Source organism: Podarcis pityusensis (genome assembly GCF_964106645.2).
Source record: "Podarcis pityusensis genome assembly, chromosome: 14".
In the NCBI taxonomy this organism is placed as follows: Eukaryota; Metazoa; Chordata; class Lepidosauria; order Squamata; family Lacertidae; genus Podarcis; species Podarcis pityusensis.
The window spans coordinates 999,951-1,020,579 of NC_138039.1; the positions used below are offsets into that span (position 1 = coordinate 999,951).

The 20,629-nt window shown below is 51.5% G+C and overlaps 1 protein-coding gene and 1 long non-coding RNA gene across 6 annotated transcripts in view; one reads left to right on the plus strand and one right to left on the minus strand.

The window, feature by feature from the left end:
* The window catches only part of SRL (sarcalumenin), a 30,312-nt gene extending 11,483 nt beyond the window's left edge, over positions 1 to 18,829 (minus strand). Inside the window, exons 1-3 of one of the 3 annotated variants that reach the window (XM_080981350.1) lie at positions 18,616 to 18,829; positions 5,035 to 6,405; positions 1,293 to 1,391 (exon numbers count right to left, since the gene is read on the minus strand). In XM_080981350.1, the coding sequence (XP_080837476.1) occupies positions 1,293 to 1,391; positions 5,035 to 6,405; positions 18,616 to 18,679 (1,534 nt within the window). In that variant the 5' untranslated portion in view covers positions 18,680 to 18,829. The remainder of the gene's footprint in view (positions 1 to 1,292; positions 1,392 to 5,034; positions 6,406 to 18,615) is intronic. The other 2 variants (XM_080981351.1, XM_080981352.1) reach the window with 2 other exon arrangements.
* Positions 1 to 20,629, plus strand: part of LOC308463202 — a 45,740-nt gene that overhangs the window by 16,024 nt on the left and 9,087 nt on the right. The window contains exons 3-4 of one of the 3 annotated variants that reach the window (XR_013979507.1): positions 8,850 to 8,974; positions 13,593 to 18,504. This is a non-coding gene — a long non-coding RNA (uncharacterized lncRNA). Of the gene's footprint in view, positions 1 to 8,849; positions 18,505 to 20,629 lie in introns of those variants that run through there. The other 2 variants (XR_013979505.1, XR_013979506.1) reach the window with 2 other exon arrangements.

Genomic DNA, 20,629 nt, shown 5'->3' on the forward strand with positions numbered 1-20,629 from the left:
CATCATGCGGTGGGGTTTAAAGGGGAGCCTCCAGCCCAGGGCTCCTTCCCCTGCTCCTCTGATGGGGATGGCACTGCTGATCCAGCCAGGGGGGCTCTGAAAATGGGGTTTCCCTTTCAGAGGAGGACACCCAGTGGTGAGGAGGAGCAAGGGCAGGAGAGCCAGAGAAACCATGAATGGAGGGCCACCAGCTCCCACTCTCCTGCACCTGCACCTGCCAGAAGGAGGCAAATCAATCAGTTTATTCCGTGTGTGTGTGTGTGTGTGTGTTTCTGTGTTTGTGCACTTGGAGAAGGGTTGTTGTGGAAGACTGTGAAGGTTCAGTCCCTGCTATATCCAGGTTAGGAATGGAAGATAAATTTGTTTCAGTTTGCATTTAAAAGCAGGTCTATTAGATAAGCACTTTCCGAAACCATGTGCAAACCGAAACACAGCTGTCCTTCAAAATTTGCACTTACCTGAATTTTTTGATGAGGTTCTCCAATCAAGCAATGTTTACAAAAATGCATTATATATGGGGAAAGTGTGTATGAAGATGAAGATATTAGTGAAAAAGGACACACACAAAAGCATATATTAGGAGAGGCGGCTTGCAAAAAGGTGCATGGTAGTCAAAACTGCATACAAAAATGGGTTCATTGGGATAAATTCGTACTAAAAATCTGACAAATTCTAATTAAAACATTTAATTCAAAAATTCCTGCAAAGTGCAGAGAACCAAAATAATGACTGGAAAAATGAAAAATCAAGAGAACCTAAAGTGATCCTTCTGTCCCCTCATTGGAAAAACTTGAGAGCTGCTGCCTGTCAGAGATGACATTATGGAGCCTGATGGACCACAGTGCCTGACTCAGTAGAAGGCAGCCTCCTAAGTGCGTCTGTATCATCATTCCTTGCTATGGCCTGCTAGTCCTTCTTCCAGAGGACACTAGAAGAGGTCTCAGGCCCCTTCAAGAAGCTGGAAGAGGGAATGTTTGAGAGCTGGTAATGCTAAAAGAGCTTCTGAGTAGGGAGCAAGCCCAGGAATAAGGCTCAGGGGAAGCAGACGTCTGATGGTCAGTGATGAGATCCTGGAGGCACAGATATGTGGTCCTATGCAATGTGAGAGGGTGCTGCAGGAAAACAGAATGGACTGGGCCTCAGGGCCCTCTCTGGAGAAAGAGTTTGGGGCCCTGTCAGGCAGTATGGGGCTACTTTGCAGATGGGCCACACACAGGGTGTGCGCCCATCTCTCCCAGCACATCTTTGCATCCTCCCCCTCCCCACCACAACCTGTCCCCTTCCACTGCTACCTGAATAGTCATCTGCAGGCTTCTCTTCCTTCAGCTTCAAGGTGCTTTCAATGTGGGTGCGGTCCCTCCTGGCAGACTCCCCGGCATCCTCCGCCTCTTCTGCAGAAAGAGCAGAGACAGAATCACGGCCTGCAGGGAAGGTATCCAGGAGGAGGAGGGCTCAGTCCCAGCTCCCAAAGGGGAAAGGAAGAGGCTTTCCATGGTGCTCATCCAGGCCTTTGGCACGCAGTGAGGTTTCCCTTGCGCAGGCATTCCTTCCCCACCCCCAACCCTGCCTCCCAAGTGGAGCTAAGGGGCTGGCAGCTGCCGGAGGGCAATCTTCTAAATTTAGATGCTGCTGCATCCTGACTTCACAATGATGGGCAAGGCGAGGGGGTCTCTCATGACAGGAATAACCTCTGACAGTATGCCATGCAACACTTTCGGGGCCTTTCCAAATGAACTTGTTGATACACTGGAACAGAGACGACACTCCTGTCGATTGAGGTTTTATATTATAAAATGCAAAATAACTTCATCACTTGAGACCCTAACAGGGAATTTCAGAAGACGGCATAGCAGGCCTCCCACCTAACACTTAGCATCTGAGCTGCACTTCTAAGCATGTCCCTTATTTTCTCAATGAAAGTGCTGACTTCAAATTAAAAATAAATTTTCTATGCCACTGTGGGAAAAGAATGTGGCTCAATAAGGAATGCTGTGAAGATGGGAGACTGAAGCCCTTAAGGTAGAGACAGTGAAGATCTTAAGGTGAAGATTGAGCTATTAAGAAGACCAAGAATATTCAGGATGGCAATGCATCAACTCTGTTGACTGTTGGCATCTTACAACAATTACTGGATGAGCAATTAAAAGAGATCAGAGCTGAGATTGTTGAAACGGTGAATGAAAATGGACCAGAGAAGGATGACATGGAAAATGGAATTAAAGAAGACACAGAAGCTTTGGACAATGATTTCGATAAAGGATTGCCAGAACAGGAGAGGGAAATGGTAAAGTTGGAGGCAGCAGATTATGAAATGGATAAATCCTTCACACAGGTGTCTAGAGGAATGAAACAGCCAAATGGCAAAGTTATGATGTTGGAGGAGTGGAATGAAGCCATGGATGAAGAGATCAAAAAACATCCTGAGCTGGCAGAGACAGAATTGAGAGAGAAATGATTCTGTGCACAATTTGGAGTGAATTCAGAGTAAAAAGCTGCCAAGCCTCTGGCTCTTCTCTTGGAAAAAGAATGAAAGAAGTGGAAATGGAAGGTTTTGGTTTTTGTTTTGGGATGGAAAATAACAGCAAATAGAATTAGAAGATACGGAACTGGGTGTAAATTAATGAATATACAATAAGTAAATAACCAAAAAATATTATTTTAACATATGACCACAGTGGAGAGACTCTTGTGTAAACAAAGACAATTAATTAGAGATCTACTTTTAGACTTTTTGTGTGGAAAGGAAAATGAATGAATTTGAGACATTTGGGTCTGAAGTCTGGGAAAACATTGCTTAGCTGCAGAAGGAAGAACAGCTGGATATCCTTTTTAGTACTTTTTTCTTCTTTTTATTATTATGATTCTAGTCTATTATTATTTTCTATTATTATTTTATTTCCCTTCTCTCTCTCTCTCTCTCTCTCTCTCTCTCTGTGTGTGTGTGTGTGTGTGTGTGTGTCCTCTACTCTGGGCCACTATTGGGATTATACATACATGAAGGTGATAGTAATCAGAGAAGGGAAGATCTCCCAGGGTGGGAGACTGCAGAAGAAAGGGATGCTCCCAGGTAAGAACTGGGAGGGTCCACCCCTTTCTGTGAAAGATAAGAGTTAAGCCAGGGCTTTTTCCCGGCTGGAACTCACTGGAACTCAATTCTAGCACCTCTCAGGTGGGCACCATTAACATTATAAGAGAACAAAGGAGGAGTTCATGGTGAGTTTTGGCACCTCTTTTTCTAGAAAAATAGCACTGGGTTAAGCTCTACTTTTGGGGAACGACTTTGTACTTTTTTTTTTTAAATGCTTGTGTTTTAATTTAGATTGGCTTGTTTTTTATTGTAATGTATTATGAAAAAGCTATATACATATGAAGAAAAATACAGCTACATGGCAGGAAGCCCATTCACTTTCTCTGATGCAATTCACACTCCACCTCAAGAGGGGCAGGAGGTCCAGCTGCTCCCCCAGACAGTGAGAGGCTTCTTGAAGGGGTCCTTCCTGTTGCCACCCTGACAAAGTGTGTTTGGCCACATGGTCAGACAACTGGCAGCATCCATAATTTTCAGATGCTGGGTGGAATATAACTTTCATGAAGTATAATAATGCAGCCTGTCACATGTTAATAAACAGCCCACGATGTTTGCCACCCTGTTGTGTGACCGCAGACTAGATTCCCTTTTGTCTCATCCTCCCATCATGCCTCTGTGGTCCAAAATGCCTGCCCCAGTTCCTCCACTGCTCCTGAACCAGTTCCTTCCCATGTGACTGGGAGTCACTGGAGCCCTGCCTCATTGCTGGGCCTGACTGAATAGGCCCTGCGGTGCAGGTCTGTGGTGCCAGCTGGGAGCTGAGCCCAGCCTACCCCACAAGGCAGCCAATAGCTGCAGAGAAGACTTTTCTGGTCCCCAAATAGCCGCTGGATACAGCTCTGGTTACACTTTGGCATCAGCTGTGTGTTCAAGAGCAGCATTAACAAAGGGAAGCTCCTTCTCGCTTCCTGCCCCCTCCCTCAATGGCAGGTGATCAGATGAACATTCCTGGCATGGGATTTATTCCAAGGAACACCCCCTCCTGACAGTCATGCCAGCAATTAATTGCCTCTAGAGGGTTTTTCAGAACCTTACTGGTCGAAGCTGCGGGGGGCGGGAAAGGGGGCTTTCTTTGTGCAGTTGGGGGGAAAACATAGTGTGGATTTAAAATCAATGTGGTGAATTTATTTGGCTTATTTGTCAATACGCTGGAGAAAATCCCTTTGAGTTCAGGAACCCCCTCCCTCCAAGCGACAGCATCTTGTTTGCATGTTTCATTTTATTATTATTGTTATGTAAAAATTATTATTCATGTTGCTGCTTTGCTGAATTAAAAAACCCCACAGACCATTTGACATAATAGAGATCTTGGATTTTTGCATCATTATAGCAAACTTGAACTAGTTTTGTTGGTTCAGGTTTTGTATTACTGTATTTTTCCAAAATTAAGAAATTAATATTATAAAAATTCCATGTATAAGACGACCCCCAATTTTTAACTTTAAAATTTTGGAGGGAAATATAGTTTTATACACGGAAAAATACGGTATTTTCTGCAGAAATGCTGATCTGGTTGCCTCTAGACCACAACCCATACAGGACCACTTGGTAACCTACCCCATACAGCTGAGGCTTTAAACTAGCAAAAAAGGCACTGTAGATTTTGCATCCAACAGAAGGGGAGAAAATGTAGAAGCACATAGAAAACAGTGAGAACACCTAGAGGGACAGAGGCCCACCACCCTTGCTTTCTTTAGATCTGCACTTAAAAATGCAAAATGCCTTTCGACCCAAACTCTTCTCCGAAGCTTCTTGGGCAGCTGCTTCTCTCCTCACTCCCACCCCTTCACTGTCCTGCGCTGGTGAGCAAAGGCATTGGGGTAGGGGGCAAAGGGGGTGGCTTGACAGCCAGGGTAGGTCTGTTGGGAATATTGTGTATGGGAGCTGTTTTATTTAGCCCTACAATATGGCACGAAGGGGGCTGGAGCTTCTCCAGGTGAACTGACCAGCGGTGGAAGTAGCTGGAGGGTTGCTGTGAGGTGCTGGGCTAGCGGCAGGCGGGGCTGGGTGGGCTTGCTCAGAGGATGCCTCCTCGTGACCACCGAGGGTGTCTTCATTGCTGGGTGGAGTGGGCATTGCTTCTGCTTCACTGGGGCCTCCCTCTTGATGCTGGAGGTGGGTGTCAACCTCAGGGTCAGATGTCAGGCTGGGATCTCCTGGCTCCACGTCACCCATGCCTTTCCCTGGGGAAGTCCCCTCTTCCCCCTCCTCTGCTCTCCCCTCTCTCTCTGATGGGGCAGGACCCTCTTCTTCTCCTCCTATTCCATGGGCCATGGCTTCTTCTCCTGCCAAGGCAGTAGCACCCTCTTCTGCGGCTTCCACTGTGCTGTCATCTTCCTGTGACTGAGGGTCTTCTTCCTCAGCCACATCTTCCTGAGAATTGTCTTCTTCCTCAGCCTCATCTTCCTCAGAATTGTCTTCTTCCTCAGACTCATCTTCCTCAGAATTGTCTTCTTCCTCAGACTCATCTTCATCAGAACCTTCTCCTTCTTGTAGGCTGGTATCCCCCTCCCTGGCCACTGTAGCCCCTTCTTCTCCCTCCTCCTCCTCTGCATCAAGCTGCCCAGGACCATCCGCTGTCTCCTCCTCTGCTTCTTCCTCACGGGGGCTGGTGTCCTCTGCTTCCTCAGACTCTTCTTGCCCCTCTAACATGTGGGGCTCCTGTGGCGCCCTGCCTGGTGCCCCCAAGGTGCTCACTGCAGGGGAGCCACCACTAAAGTGTCTTTCCACAGAGGTAGCTCCATCTTCACTGCCCAAGTCAGCAGTGATGTTGTCCTCCTGAGTGGAGGACGGCTCCTCTCTGGTCTTGACAGGGGGCTGAAGGAGGCTCTGGGAGGGGGCCCCACTTCCCCCTGGGGCAGCATCTTTGGCAACTCCCTCTGACTGGGTCTGCTCACTCTCTTCAGCCTCCTCTCCAGCCAAAACATCCTCCTTGTTGACTGTGAGATATTGCTCAGGTGCTTCCCTTTGCCCATCCGTGTCATGCCCTTTGTCGGGGGCATTCTGTGGTTCAGCAACAGGGGCTTCCTTTTCTTTCAGACCCTCAGCTTCCAAGGAGCTGGTGTCCAGTTCAGCAGCTGCCTCAGTGGAGCCATCAGCACGAGGGCTTCCTTCCACACCTGTGCTGGCTTCCTCCTGGCTGTCTAAGGGCCGGAAGGGAATTCCTGTCCCAGGTGGGATGGCAGCGGTGGCAGCAGCAGCAGAGTCTCCATAGAGCAGCTTCTCCTTCTCTGCCAGGTTTGGGTCTCCGGGCAACAAGCCTCCTTCGGCAAAGGTGGCAGAGTCTTCTGTGCCATCCGGGGCAGAGACTTGCAGTTCTAAATAGTCAGAACATGGTCAGTCAGTTTGATCTGTGCTCAGCCTGCCTCCCTCCTCAAAACGGCCTGCGTGGTTCACTCGGGGCACACGATTTGCACACGTGGCTCTGCATAAAGGCGCAGGCAGAGCCAGGCTGTTCCCTTTCCTATTAAAGGGATGTTGAAACTGATGCGCATTTTGAGGAGGCTTTTATAAATACATTCTTAACCCTGTCCCAACTACCAGGCTTGGAATCCAGCTTGCTTTTCTTGCTCCTATCAATAAACTGGGTGCAAACTGATGCTGGTTGGAGGGAATATAGCTTGGATTACACACAGGCAAACCCTGAGCAAGCCTAAGCCCCGGCCGGCTGGCCCTCTCTCTCTGCTGGGCTTCCTGCCTTCCTAGGCTACAAGTACAGAAGGAGAAAAGCCAAGGAAGGAGAGGAACAGCTTGGGAGGGAGAAAGCAGCTGCCTTTAAATACTTTTTGAAGGTTTTAGCATATCCCAAAGTACCATGTAAGGCTAGGAATCACCAAACACTTTGTGTTTCCTCTCAAAGTTCATCTTCTGTGCTCCAGAGGTTTCCTGCTCTCCTTTTCCTTCTGTTGGGGGCTAAGGAAAGCTGGACAGAAAAGGAGACAGAGGCCATGGGGGTCAGTTGCCTCCTTTGCCAGCCTCACGTTTGCATTGATGTGATGGCACGGATCCTTCCAAAGTAGCTAGTTTACAGTTAAGGAGTCCAAACCCACCTGCCTCTCTCTGTGTGAACCCAGATCAGTCTCTATTGTTTGAACATGCTGGCAGGGGTACATCAGAGAGAGGCAGGGCTCTCTCCAAACAGCGCAGGCAGAGCTGAAAACGGGAACTGACTCACAAAATCTCCCGAGCCTTGTGAGATGTTTCACATGTCTGGATGCAAATGCTGGCAATGAAAGTTCTTCTTTACTGGTATTGCATCTTCCTTCTCACTCCCACTCCACAGAGCACACCCCAAATACAGAAGAGCCCTGTTGTTGTGTTATTATTATTATTATTCCTTTTCCCCAAATCCGGGACTCAAGACAGCTTACACCAATTAAAACAGCACCAACAAAATACAAAAAGCTAAAAACATGTAAAGATAATTGTTAAAAGTAATTAAACTCAAATAGAATTAAAATAATATAGAAATGAAATCTATTAAAATGCAGATAGTAAAAACAGCACAGCACTATTAAAAGCCCTTTCCTTTAAAAACCTTAGTCAGCTCCCAAAAACCTGTTGCTTCACCTGCCAACAGAAGGACATCAATGAGGGAGCCAGTCTGGCTTCTCCAGGGAGGGAGTTCAAAAGTTAACTGGGAGCAGCTACCACTGAGAAGGCCCTCTCCCGCTTCTCCACCAAGTCTGCCTGGGAGGTTAGCAGGAGCAAGAGAAGAGTACCCTCCTGAAGATCTCAGAGCCTGTGCAGGGTCATTTAAAAAAAAAAAAAAAATATTTTATTAAGGATTTTCTTGTTTTACAGAAGTAAGTGTAATGCCTCGTATTTTTTTCCCATGTAACATTTTTACAAATCCATTTCATTTGTTGAGGCATTAGGGGGAGAAGAAAAGAAAAAAGAAAGAAAGGAAGGAAAAAGAAAGGGGGGTGGAGGGAGGGAAGATGGATGGGGGTGGGGTCGGGTGGCGATGTTTCTATTATGCTTAATGTATGTAGAGTTTGGTGTCAGCGTTACTTGTGTTCCTTTGGTGGGGTTGGCCTAGGGTGTGATTGGCTGTGGTGATCTTTGTTTTCGTGTGTGAGTGAGGTGGGTGGGTGTTTTGGATCAGGTTAGCCATATTGATTTGTATGCTGTTGGTGGATTATTGTCATTGTCTTGTTGGGCTGTGTATGTGATAAAGGGGAGCCATACCGGGGTGAAGGCGTCTTCTTCTGTTTGTCCCCGTGTCAGTTTCAGTTTATTAGTTAATTTTTCTAGTAGGGCTGTTTCCCATACTATTTGGTACCATTGGTCCATGCTTACTCCTGACAGGTCTCTCCAGTGTCTGGTTATGGTGTTTCTGGCTGCTGAAAGTAGGTGGGTTATGAGTTCTTTGTGGTGTAAATGGGCATTGTTGTCTTGGAAGATGTTTAGTAGGGCCAATTCTGGGGTGATATCTAATACTTGCGGTAACCTGGACTTAAGCCACATAACCACCCTTGTTAGCTTGTGCCAGGAAAGAGACCGGGAGCCAGTGGAGCTAGTGCAACAAGGGAGTCACCTGCTCCGGTTTCTATCCCCAGCATCTCTAGCTGGGCTGGTGGACATCCTGGTGAGCCACAGCCAGGGAATCAGTGTGGACCAAAGTGGGTCAGTACAGGGCAGTTTCCTATGCTCCTAATGGCAGTTGCCCCCAGACACTGGGGCGGCCTCCCTAGTAAGCAGTGTGAACCAGTAGTTCAGGTTAGCCAATCATTTCCTTGTGTCTCGGTTGCCATTGCAGGAAAACATGAGCCGAATTCGGAACACAGCCCTTATGCCATCCATAACAGGCCTCAACTGTCCAGCTGCTTTGACTGGGTCTACTTCCCTCTTCTCCAAGTCAGGGTCCCTGCGACAGGGAAAGTGGTGAGTGAATCTGGCCAGTATCCCAGGAGTTGTGTGGGGGAGAGAGAAGGGGTCACTTGTGCTCTCCATGAGCCTCCCACCCACCACCATTTCTTATTGACCTGAAATCGACGCTTGAAATTCAGCAGACCTCCATTGAAAACAGCAGCAAGTTAGAGAGATAATTCTCCCTCCACACCTGATGGCAGGGGGCAGGTCTCATTTGCCCATGCAAAGCTTTCCCTTTGTGCAGGGTATGTAGCTGAAGGCCACCCACCCCTGTCCCCTGGGGGAAGGCCCCAGGCCCCAAGCATTGGCCAGCCTCTTTGAAAGGCTTTGGAATCATCAAATCATCAAATGGAAAAGTTGGAAGGAACCCCAAGTCCACCCCCCTGCAATGCAGGAATCTCCACTAAAGCATCCATGGCAGGTGGCCATCCAACCTCTGCTCAAAAACCTCCAAGGGAGAAGGCTGCCTCCCTGCCTGCCTTGGAGAGGCCTGGCTCTCTTATATTAGAATATAAAAGGCACAACACCACGGTGTAAACATCTTGGCTGTGCTTTGCTTTTGCTTATTCGAGAGACCTTGGCTGCTTCAGTGTGCGCCCAAATGCGAAAGGGATGCCCTCTGACCATCATAGGTCCATGGTTCTTCCCAGGAAGTGTCGCTTGGCCTGGGGTTCCTCCTCCTCCTCCTCCTCACCCTCCCCGCCCACCAAAGCTTTGCCCAGGAAGAGGTTGTGGGGATGATTGCAGGGGGAGCCATGGGGCTCAGACCTGTACATGGAAAGACTTGGGGCATTTGCCCAGAGGCAGGTGGGCTGGGGTGCTTTGGAACTAAACAAAGGGCAGAACCTCAGTGGTTGGTTCCCTGTGGAGACCTCAATGGTAAAAGACCTGAGGAGCTCCCTTGGGGGGCTGGACTCAGGTGGGAGCTCCTGGCCCCTCACTTCCTGTGACCTTCATGGCCTTATATAAAGAGCCCTCCTTGCCCTCGCTGGCCCCAAACTGGAGGCCTCCAACTATATCGAGCGCTGAATTCTGCTGACCTGCAGATAGTTAAGGGGTGTTTGCTCTGCAGCAAAACGGGCTGAAGGTTATGGGCTTAACACCCAAGCAGCCTCCCTCATCAGCTAAAAATACCACCGGCAACTGGGTGGGGGGTGCTGCCGCTGCTGCTACAAACCACAGAAACTCCCTTCATGGCTCCTGCCCCTGCCTCTCCGTCACCCCCACAACACAAACGCACACACAGAGAAAGGTCCATGGAGAGGAGCCCAGCAGGACTTTGGATGTAGGAGAGAGGCCTCATTCCTTTCCCTGTGGGTGAGGGGCAGAGGCGGTGGCAGGCTGGGTGGGTGAGTGGCAGGTGGGGGCAGGAGCCCCTCCAACGCATCGCACAAGCCTGTTGTAAGCTGACACCCTGGGATGCCTCTTGGACATGCCAGACAGTACTGTATGCGTGCCGCACTAAGGGAGCCGAGGACGCCGAGAGCACGTCAAGAGCATGTCAAGAATGCCGAGTCTGCTGTGGCAGGGCAGATTCCAGCCCAGGACCCTACAGGAGGAAGTGGTGACGGAGCCTTCTGGGTGGCGAAGTCGCGAGCAACAAAATGTCTCTGTGGCCTAGGAAGCAAAGGATGTCCAGGGTCAAGCCTCAGACACACGTACCAATCCCACCAAACAGCAGCAGGCAGAGCAGCAGCCAGGTGAACCAGAGAGTGACGTCCTGTCAGCCGGCAGGCAGCTACCTAGACACCTCATGCAAAGATTTTGGCTGCAGGCACATGACTCCAGGGTTTGCCCAAACAGAACCCCCCCAAGAGCAAGCCACAGCCCTCCACGGGCTCTCTCTGACACGATGCCATTATCCTGGCCCTCTTTATCAGCATACACCTAAAAACTAATGAAACAGTGGCTCAGCCTAGAGAGCAAACTTTTTCCAGGCGTTGTAACCGACTATCCCCAACAGAGTTGTGACGGGAGAGGAAGCGGGGTGCCCACCTAATGCCCACACAAGACAGGGCTACGATGAACGAAGAGGGCAGAGAAGAGGACGCCAGCCCTCCACAGCAAGCTAGAAATAATGTGTGACGTTTGCCCCATAATAGAGCAGGATGGCCATAGCTCTTGTCCCACCTGCAACTGCCCCTCCAGAAGGTCCTCTGCTCCCCCAACCACCAGCTGCCCTATGTGGTGCTTCTGGATAACTCTGCTCTGGCCACTGCTCCCCTCCTGTCAGGACCAGCAGCCAACCTGGCCCCTGGGAGGGTCCTTGGGGGTCCTTCATCTGAGCGCAGTGCTCCCTCTGCAGTCAGCCCATCACCCTCACAAGGTCAAAGGCCCACCTGTGATGGGGAAGCAAAAGGGAGTTTCCCACCTGTCCTTGTTGCTGTTTTGACAGCCCCACAAAGTGGTGTCTGCTCTTCCCTGTGTGATTCCTGCCTGCTGGGCCTGGCTGTTACCCTTCCTCCTCGTCCTCCATTTTCTCAGAGAACCCGCACTCCCTCCATGCCTGCGGAGGTGGAAATCCCTTGCCTTCTGGGCACCCCCAGCACCTGACAGGCTCTGAGCCAAACCTCTGGCCCTCTTCCCACCCTGCCTCTGGCAAGAGGCCCTGCTTGCTGTCTGCAGCCCTGGGAATGCTGGAAGCCCCATTGCAGAGACGTGGTGAGGCCGCTGGGCACGTGGAGCATGGTTGGCTGGCAGAGAGCTCTGCTTTGCTCTGCAATAGTCACCATGCAAGTCTGGCAAGTTTTAGGCTGCCTTGAAATGTGTGCTGGAACCCAGAGCTTTGGGCCACTTTGGCCAGTGTCATCCACCCTGATGAGAAGCCAGCTGCCACGCAAGAAGAGGGACACTAGCCGCCACCCCAGGAGCAACCAGGACCCCCAGGGGTCCTTCCCCTGGAGTTGCTGGCTGGTTGGGGGTCCCAACATGGCAAGGCCTGCAGCTACTCAGCCTCTGGGTCAGGACTCCTACCCTTCTGTTTTGGTTTGGGCACCAGGACAGAGCAACCGCAGAGGCACTTGCAGAGAACTGAAGAGACAGGACTCTGCTCTGCACTCGGTGCCCACCAGCCAGCCATTGCAAGCCCCCCTTTTTCCCTCTCCAAGATAATAGAACCATAGACTTGTAGAGTCAGAAGGGACCCCAAGGGTCATCTAGTCCAACCCCCTTCAATTTAGGAAACTCAGCTAAAGCATCCATATCAGATGGCCATCCAACCTCTGAGGGAATCTACTCCATTATCCAACACTTCTTCCACTGATAAAGCTCTTCCTAATATTTACTCAGAATGCCCTTCCTTGCAAGTTGAATCCATCTATTTGGGTCCTCCTCTCTGGAGCAGCAGGAAGCAAGCTTGCTCCGTCTTTCATGGGACAAGATATTTGAAGATGGCTCTCAGTATCTCATGGTCCTTTACTGTGAGGCGAAGGGAGTGGGAATAGCTGGTCTTGTTCAGAACAAGAGTGAACCAGTGAGTGTAAACCTGCCTGGGATGCACGTGCTTTTGCTTTCCCTTTCAGCATTCACACGTAACACACGGGCATTCAGCAATGTCCCGAGTTAAAAAGAAGACCCCGGTCCTGCAGACCTCTGTGAAACTGCAGCAGCCAAGACGCGCCCTCTAGTGGCCAAATGCAGAGTGGCGGGAGGCCAAGGAATGTAATGCTGGATTCCGCAAGTCCCGAATCAAAGGTGCAAACTTTTGAGCAGCATAGATCTGCACTGTTGCCTGGCAAAGAGAAAAGATTCCTGGCTCCCGCCCTGGTTCCTCCTAGCCTCTGAAAATAGCCCAGCTCTAAACCTGGTATCGCTCCTGTTTTCTTCAGTCCTCCAGAATGGCTGCCGCTTTGAAGAGTGGATGGACTGCACACCTGGTTAAATGCCCAGCTGGCTGCCCAAGCAAGAAAGGGGTTTTCCTTGCCTGGAGAAAGTTGCCAGGAGAGAACACACGCAATACACACCCCTTCTCTGTGCTGCGGCTGCACTGCTGGCACATCCTTTGGTGAGCAGTTAGGCCTCCAAAGGGGCAGGCAGGTCGCCAAGACTTACCCCTGGGCACAGGCAAAATATGAGGTTGTTTTGAAATCCAAGATATTTGATCTCCACATAGGACAGCTGCATATTCCTGCATTGCAGGAGGTTGGACTACATGATCCTCAGGGTCCCTTCCAACTCTACAATTCTGTGATTTAATTCTTTTAAGAGGTACCACACCTTTTTAATAGCTGTTTGATGGCCTTGCTGCTGTAGGCTGCTAAATACTGGAGATTTTGGGCGAAAGATTTAAGAGAAGGTGCAGAGAGAGGAGGAGAAAGAGACACATACAGAGGGAGAAAGAGGAGTGGACACTGGGGATATATCTGTAGAATAGGGAACAGTCGGCCCTATTAGTGCAATGAAGGACACCTTTCATGAAGTTCCCACAATGGTCTCATATTCCAAAAGTAAATGAAGTCACATAGCTCCTCCACTAAACAGAGAGGTTTGCGATGCAGATGGTGTGTGCAAATTTAGGGACCTTGTGAAAGCATGCAACTCCCCCCCCCAAAAAAAAAACTATTAGTGATTACTTCTATGATGCTCACTTTTCTGTGCTAACTGTGGGCAATCTTAAAATGAAAATATGCAGGGAAAGGGCCTGCTGGGTGATTTGTAAGCCAATGCAAGAAGGAAATGCCACATGACTATCTCAGCTGGAGTATTGCTGCAGGAAAGGAACGAATGTCCCCATCATATGCACGTCTACGGCTATTGTAAGGGGGGCAGAGGAGAAGAGGCAATGGTCCCTAAAAAAAAGCAGACTCTTACATGCTGTAGAAGAGAAAGGTTGAAAGTACCACTTGTTGCATTGGCACATACGTCTCCTTGGCTTATAATATTTGAAACCTTTTATTGTTTTCTAAAGAACAAATTAAAAAGAAGTGTTCTCAGGTTCCAGTGAAGCTGGTGGTGACCTTGGGTTGTGTGATTCTGCCCTGTAGCTGTTGCTGGGGATGGAAACAAGGCAAACCTGATCCTTGCGTGAGGAAAGGGCAAAGTTCAGTTCCTCCAGGAGGCTGAGCCTTTGTCTCCCTGACTCCGGAATAGAGGAAAATGGGCCAAATGTCTGGAAGGATGACCTCACCCTCCCAAAAGCACTCTTGGTGGCTGCCACAGGCTGAACCTCCAAATCCAGCAACGTCCCTTGCTTGGGAGCAGTGTAAAATACTCATAAGTTAGAAGGAAATAAAGGGGGATACTGTATTTCAGTGCAAGTTGCAGTTTGGGGAATGGCACTTTCCTCTCTGGAAAGCCAGTCAGCTCCACCAGATGCAGCCTGCTGGCTGATGGACAGTGGCAGAACCATTGCTTGAAGTGAAATTCTGGGGGATCCTGTTTAGTTTTCCTTGTAGATAAGAACACTGGGAGCACACTGGTTGGCCAGGATGCCACTGGCCAGTAGCTTCCCCATGCAATAGAGATGCATGCAGAATGGGGAAGCAGGAGGTGCCTGGCGGAAATTCTGCGTCCTGTTCTCCTGGGACTTTAGGATCACAGCTGCTGGCTTTGATCAGTGGCTGATGTTCACACATTCTCATTGCCAGCTACCCAGAATCCTGTTAGCACTAGTAGGGTCCAGCTCTCTTGACTTTTGCCTTACAGGCCTCACCCTCCAAAAGTACTCTGGTTGCTAGACAAAGGTAGTACCAGAAAGTGCCCCAATTCTTGCACACAGACCCCACCTTCCTTGCTTGGGTACATCAATGACAAGGGGGGGGGCTTTGTTTGTTCCATGCACACACCCAAAAAGCAGTTCTTACCAACCCCAAATCCTGCAACGATCAAGTCTATTTACATTCACTCATTCCCTGTGGTTCAGAATATGAAGAGGAAGGGCATGGAGAAGCACCCAAGTTAGAAACTTGCTTCGTTTGTTTCATACAAGAGGAGCTGCAATCCACACCGAGGTGCTCATGATGAAGTCACACAGCTCCTGTTTCTCCTAAGTGGAAACTGTTGGACCATCCCAGCAAAGGGAGGGGAGGGAGGGAGGGAACGACAGATGCTGTGGAAAAGAGCTCCTGCACAAGCAGCAGCAGAGAGCGGACAAGGGTCCAGGCTCCCCACTGCCCAGTCTCTCTCTAGGGCCCTGCCTGGCTGCCACCCCCCTTACAGGCTCTCCCTCCCGCAGACTCGGCAGGCTTGACTGAGCACCTGCAGTGCGGCCTCTAAACCTCAGTAAAAGAAACCTGGGGGCCCTGGATTTCTTCGCAGCCATGCCAAGGCCCCAGCGCTTATTACTGGCTGTGGCTGGGTAACCCCAGGCGGGATAAATATAGCTCCCTTGTGCCTGCTGGGCTGCTCAGGTTCCATTGACTGGTCTCTGCAGACATCCTCTCTGCAGCTTGAGGGTGAGGGTGGCAGCCAGCTCCAAACTTGTCTGCAACACAGGAGGTTCCTGGACTTGGGCTGCATCACAAATGCACCTCCCGCTTCAATTTCCGACTGCCTTCCAGTCAAGCCCCCTCACCCCTTTCCTTTTGAGACCTCATTGGGCTTCCGAGTTACTATGCAAGGATATCAATGGTCAGAAGTGCAAGTTGGTATTAGGCCTCGAAAGTTCTCCAAGGAGCAGGCAGAAGGGAAGGGAGGGTCACTTCCATTGCAAGAGGCATTTCGAATTAGGGGTGCAACAGCAAGACCTTCCCAAATATAAGCAGCTCCATGACTCTTATGGGGGAGGGCTCTGCCTTTGCAGCCCAGAGGCATTGTGGCAGAAAGAGAGCACCATCTTTCCTGGGCTGCGCTCAAGTCTTAGAGGTTGTGGGCCGTGGCTGAGCCTAGTGACGCAGCGAACATCCCAACTCTTACTAACTTGTGCATTGCTACAGGATCTGAGATTATTCCATAAAGGTAAATCCAGCTGTTTCTGTTTTAAGCAAGAGGTGGGAAGAAAATGAAGGGAAGGGCTTCAGATCTCAGCTCGATGAGTCAGCCAACACCTGGGCTTGGGCCTAGCCGAGGGGGGGGCAGCTACCCCCCTAGATCAAGGAAACAATAGAAATACTAAACTAACTGACCAATCACTTCGGTTTTGCCCCCCCCCCCGAACAAAAATCCTGGCTATGCCCATGCACTTGGGTGAAGGTAAAACCCAATTGAGCAGCTGAAAAGGGCAGAGAAGTTGGCAGGCGAGGGAAGAAGCCATCTTCTTCTGCAAGAAGGTGGGAAAGAACAGGCTCAGAGGCAGGGATGAGTGGGCAATCCCTCCAGACACTGCTGGGCTTCCATCATCTTCTCTGGCCAGGGCTGGTGGGAGTCTCAGCCCAGCAACTGCCACCACAGGTGGGCTGCATTTGACCAGGAATGTGACCTCCCAGCAGAAAATGAAGTCAAACAAGACCAGAAAGGACATTGAGTCAACAGGGAGAGCGGATACAGTGAGGCGGAGGAGGAAGGAACTGCTGACAAAGACCCTCCAAGAACCTGAAAGTCACAGCAGCTCAGGGAGCATTTTGCCAGAACCAAAGGAGAGAGCAAAGTTTCCGCTCCCCTTTCCTTCCTCAGCACCAGAGGAACTGGGAAGTGGCAGAGCCAAGCGACACCTCAGGCACATCTCCTCCCAATACTCCACAAGTGATGCACAACACTTCCTCAAAAGGGAAACTCAAAACACAACAACTGGGAACAGAGAACGGTGCCCACCTGGGACTCCGCTCCATCAAACTCAAGCTAAAGGCAAGGCTGGCTGGCTTGCCAGGGGGGTCAGGCACGGAGCAGGACCACTGGGGTACTCACTGGGGAAAGTGAGGCTGCTGTTGGCTGGAGGGGGAAGCCCAGGAGCCCACCCCCAGTCGCACCAGGAGAGAAGGCAGCTTTGGCCCTTCATCTCCATTTCATCCCCTCTCACCTCCCCACTGTCTGCAGACGTGCCAGGCCAGGTAATGCAGGTAGCTCAGGTAGGGCAGCCCCCCCCATCCCTGCAGTGGGAGGACCACAGGGGTTTATTCCTTGAAAACATTCCTTAAATGCCTTTCATCAAACGATTCTAGGGCTCTGAACAAAGTGTGAATAAAATCAATTCACACAGCATATAAATACAATTTCAAGCCAACAATTAAGCATAACGAAATACAGCAAGACAAAAACCAACCCTGAAAGCTAAAGACAGGATAAGCACGGTTCTGAAAACACCCATCTACTATCCAAAACACAAGCAAACAGAGAGGTCTTCGTGGGACACCCAAAAAAATGGCACTCCTGTGCAGGGCAAGCCAGTTCCATACAGAAGCGCATTCTAAAGCCAGGATGCCAACCCAGAAAGCCATCTCCGCCCCCCAAGGGTATTCCTGAGAGCAAGACAGGGCCTCTCAAGAGCATTTCACTGGCCTGGGAAGAGGCCCTGCCAGCCTTCCGGCCAGCCCCCAGCCCCTCAACAGGCCCCCAAGCCAGGGGCACTCAGGACTCAGCCCTGAAAGCTGTTTTCAATATACAGACAAGGGCAAAATGGGCTCAGCCAGTGTGACCTGATGGCACACCCCAAGATACCGAGGGGAGAATCATCTGGGATACAGAAAACCCAGGGGGAGACTGAAAGAGCTGGTCCTCATGGGTGCCTGGCCTTGCTTCTCTGCTCCACCTGGGCTCCAGCTGCAGGTGAGCATCAGCTCAGGTCTTGGCTCAGATGCAGACACCAGGGTCACCAGGAAGCTCTGTGTGTCCTTTGCCCACTTCCAGAGCCCACAAGATAGCAGGAACCTTTGCCAGGGGGCAAAGAGAGGGTCACCATCAAGCTCCAGAGCAGATTCCAAACCAGGTGCAATTCGGGGGCTCAACGTGTTTGTGTGTGTGTGTGTTCTACCAGGTCCAGCAGAGCCATAGCAAGGGCACCCCGTGCCCCACAGAAAGTGGGAGGGGAGGGGGATCCCCAGCCCCCCACTAGTCCCTTTTGTTCTTGAGAATGACAAAGGATGTCCTTAAAAGGAGGCAAATCCGCAGCCCTGGCTCCTCCGTGACAGTGCGAGGAGGCAGCAGCTGAGCTGGCCATGGCAGGGAGGGGGCTTGGGGGGGTCCAGTTACACGCCTGTTTCCATACTTAGCCATCCTGTGGCAGCTGGGCATATAGCGTCCAGCCTGAGAGACCAAATTAACTCAAGGGCAACCAAGGGGAACGCTGGCAGGCGGGCACACACTCTCTCCACCAACAGGTCCCCAAAAGAGGGGGGCAGCTGAAAGCACCACGAGGGCACAGCACAGCAGTGGCAGGATGCCCGCCCCAGAGCCAACCTTCTACTCTGGTGTGGAGAGAAGCCAGCCAGTCACCTTCTCTTTCCACCAGTGCAGGCCAGGTGGTCCAGCAGCAAGTCCACACTGCAGCTGTCCTCAGGTGGCTCCTTGGGCACTGGCAGGGGGTGGTGAAGGAGGCCTGCCAGCTTTGCCCCCCCTCCAACCCTCCCTCTCCAGAGACAGCATGCCTGGCTGGCTCCCAGGGGGACAGGCTGAAAGGCACCCACATCCTCCTGCACACCCACCCGGCCCCTGCCTAGCGCTGCCAGGGCCATCCACAGCCCAGAGATTCTGTGCCACCCTGGCCCATGACAAGGGGGGGAGGGCAGAGCGGAGGCCAGGGGTGCAGGAGGGAGACCCGGGAGGGGGCAGGACAAGCCTCTTACCTGCCCGCGCCCCAAGGAGCAGGATCGGGGCCACGCAGCAGCAGAAGAGCCTCAATCCATGCATGGTGGTGGCCTGGAACTGCCTCTCCTTCCACCCCTCTGTCTCTGCCGCGGAGGCTGTGGAGCAGGCAGCTGGCCGGCTGGGCTGCAGAGGGGCCTGCACAGATGGTGCCTGGAGCTGGACTGCCCGAGGCCCCTCCCTGCCCGGCCACTTCAGGCCCCGTGTCAGTCACCCAGGAGGCGCAGCCAGGCCCAAGTAGGGAGAGGGGAGGAGCAGCAGCAAGCAGGCAGACGGATCCTTGCAGCTGAAGTAGGCCATTGCCATTCCAGCCAGCACCAGTGGGGCACAGTGGCTAGGAGTCCTGGGCTATGGGCTGGGAGAGACCAAAGAAGCCAAGAAGCTCACTGGGTGTGAACTGGAGTGGCGGCGGCGGCAGTCACCATTTCCCTCTCTGCCTCGCAGGGTTGTTGTGGGGACTCAGTGAGGACCCTGGAGAGACCAGGGTTCCTCAACATGGCCATGAAACTCCTTTGGTGACTTGAGGCCAGTCACTGTCTCTCGGCCTCTGCTGCCTCGCAGGGCTATTGTGAGGATTAAATGCAGAAGGGGAGAACCCTGTACATGACCTTGAGCTCCGTGGAAAGAAAAAGGCGGTCTATTTATGCAATAAAGAAATAAACAAGTGGCCAGTTCTCCTCATGACTACTACGCAAAGGAGACAGGGGAAGGGGCAGTTTGAGCAAACCGGGGGTGGCCACTGGGAGAACCAAGGAGGCTCCTCAGCCTGGTGTGCTTGAGACAAGGAGCAGCAAGCCTGTACCCGCCTCCCCAGCAGATGCACCTGCCGGTTGTCCCACTCTATAGATTCTTGTTGGCATCCGTCTTTCTCAAGAAACAAGGGAGTGTGCCTCCGGGGGTGAAGCCAAACTGCTGCATTGGGGCAGCACCAAAGTGACCTATCCGGGGTGCAAGCATATGGGGGTCTTGGGTTGCCCAGACAACAAGACCCCCCTCTTGGCTGCACAGATGGGATCCAAAGGAAAACAGAGCAAGATGTTTGGCACCTGCTTGGCTGCAGGAGTTGCCAGAAGGCTCATCCAACTCTGGATTTATGTGGGTTTTCCTCCTGAGTCTTTTCTTCTCCCAAAGATATCTTGCAAGGCAGCCGAGGTTTAGGATTAGAGTTTTCCTTCTCAGGAGGGTGAGCCCCATCTGCCCCTCACTTCCCTCTACAGCAGAAGCTGCCTTCATGGCCACAGGACCCACTCTTGGTCTCATCCGCCCAATCGGGCAGAGCCTGTCTTCACATGCAAGGGAATACATAAAGGTAAAGGGACCCCTGACTGTTAGGTCCAGTTGTGACCGACTCTGGGGTTGTGGCGCTCATCTCGCTTTATTGGCTGAGGGAGCCAGTGTACAGCTTACGGGTCATGTGGCCAGCATCTGGCGAACCAGAGCAGCGCATGGAAACGCCGTTTACCTTCCCGCCGGAGCGGTACCTATTTATCTACTTGCACTTTGACGTTCTTTCGAACTGCTAGGTTGGCAGGAGCAGGGACTGAGCAACGGGAGCTCACCCCGTCACGGGGATTTGAACCGCCGACCTTCTAATTGGCAAGTCCTAGGCTCTGTGGTTTACCCCACAGCGCCACCCGCATCCCTTAAGGGAATACATACATACATACATGTGTGCTGACATACCCTGGGACCCAACAGCAGAAGAGGCCAGGCAGCTAGAGATAGTCCTGGAGAAGGTGTGGCACTTCAAGCGAGTGACTCTGGCTGCCTTCCATAGTCCTGGGCACACGCTGGGCAACCTTCAGGAAGCAAGCAGCTGTTCCCCATCAGCCCCAGCTGGATGCCTGCCTCTTCCTTGGCTCATCTGTGTGGCTTTTCCAGTGCAACACCCCACTACCGCCGCCACCCCCATTTCCCTCCTGCCTTTCTGGGTGGTGGGCCTGTTTGTGTCCTCTCTGCACAGAAATCCACTTCCACACAGAGCATGAACTGCAC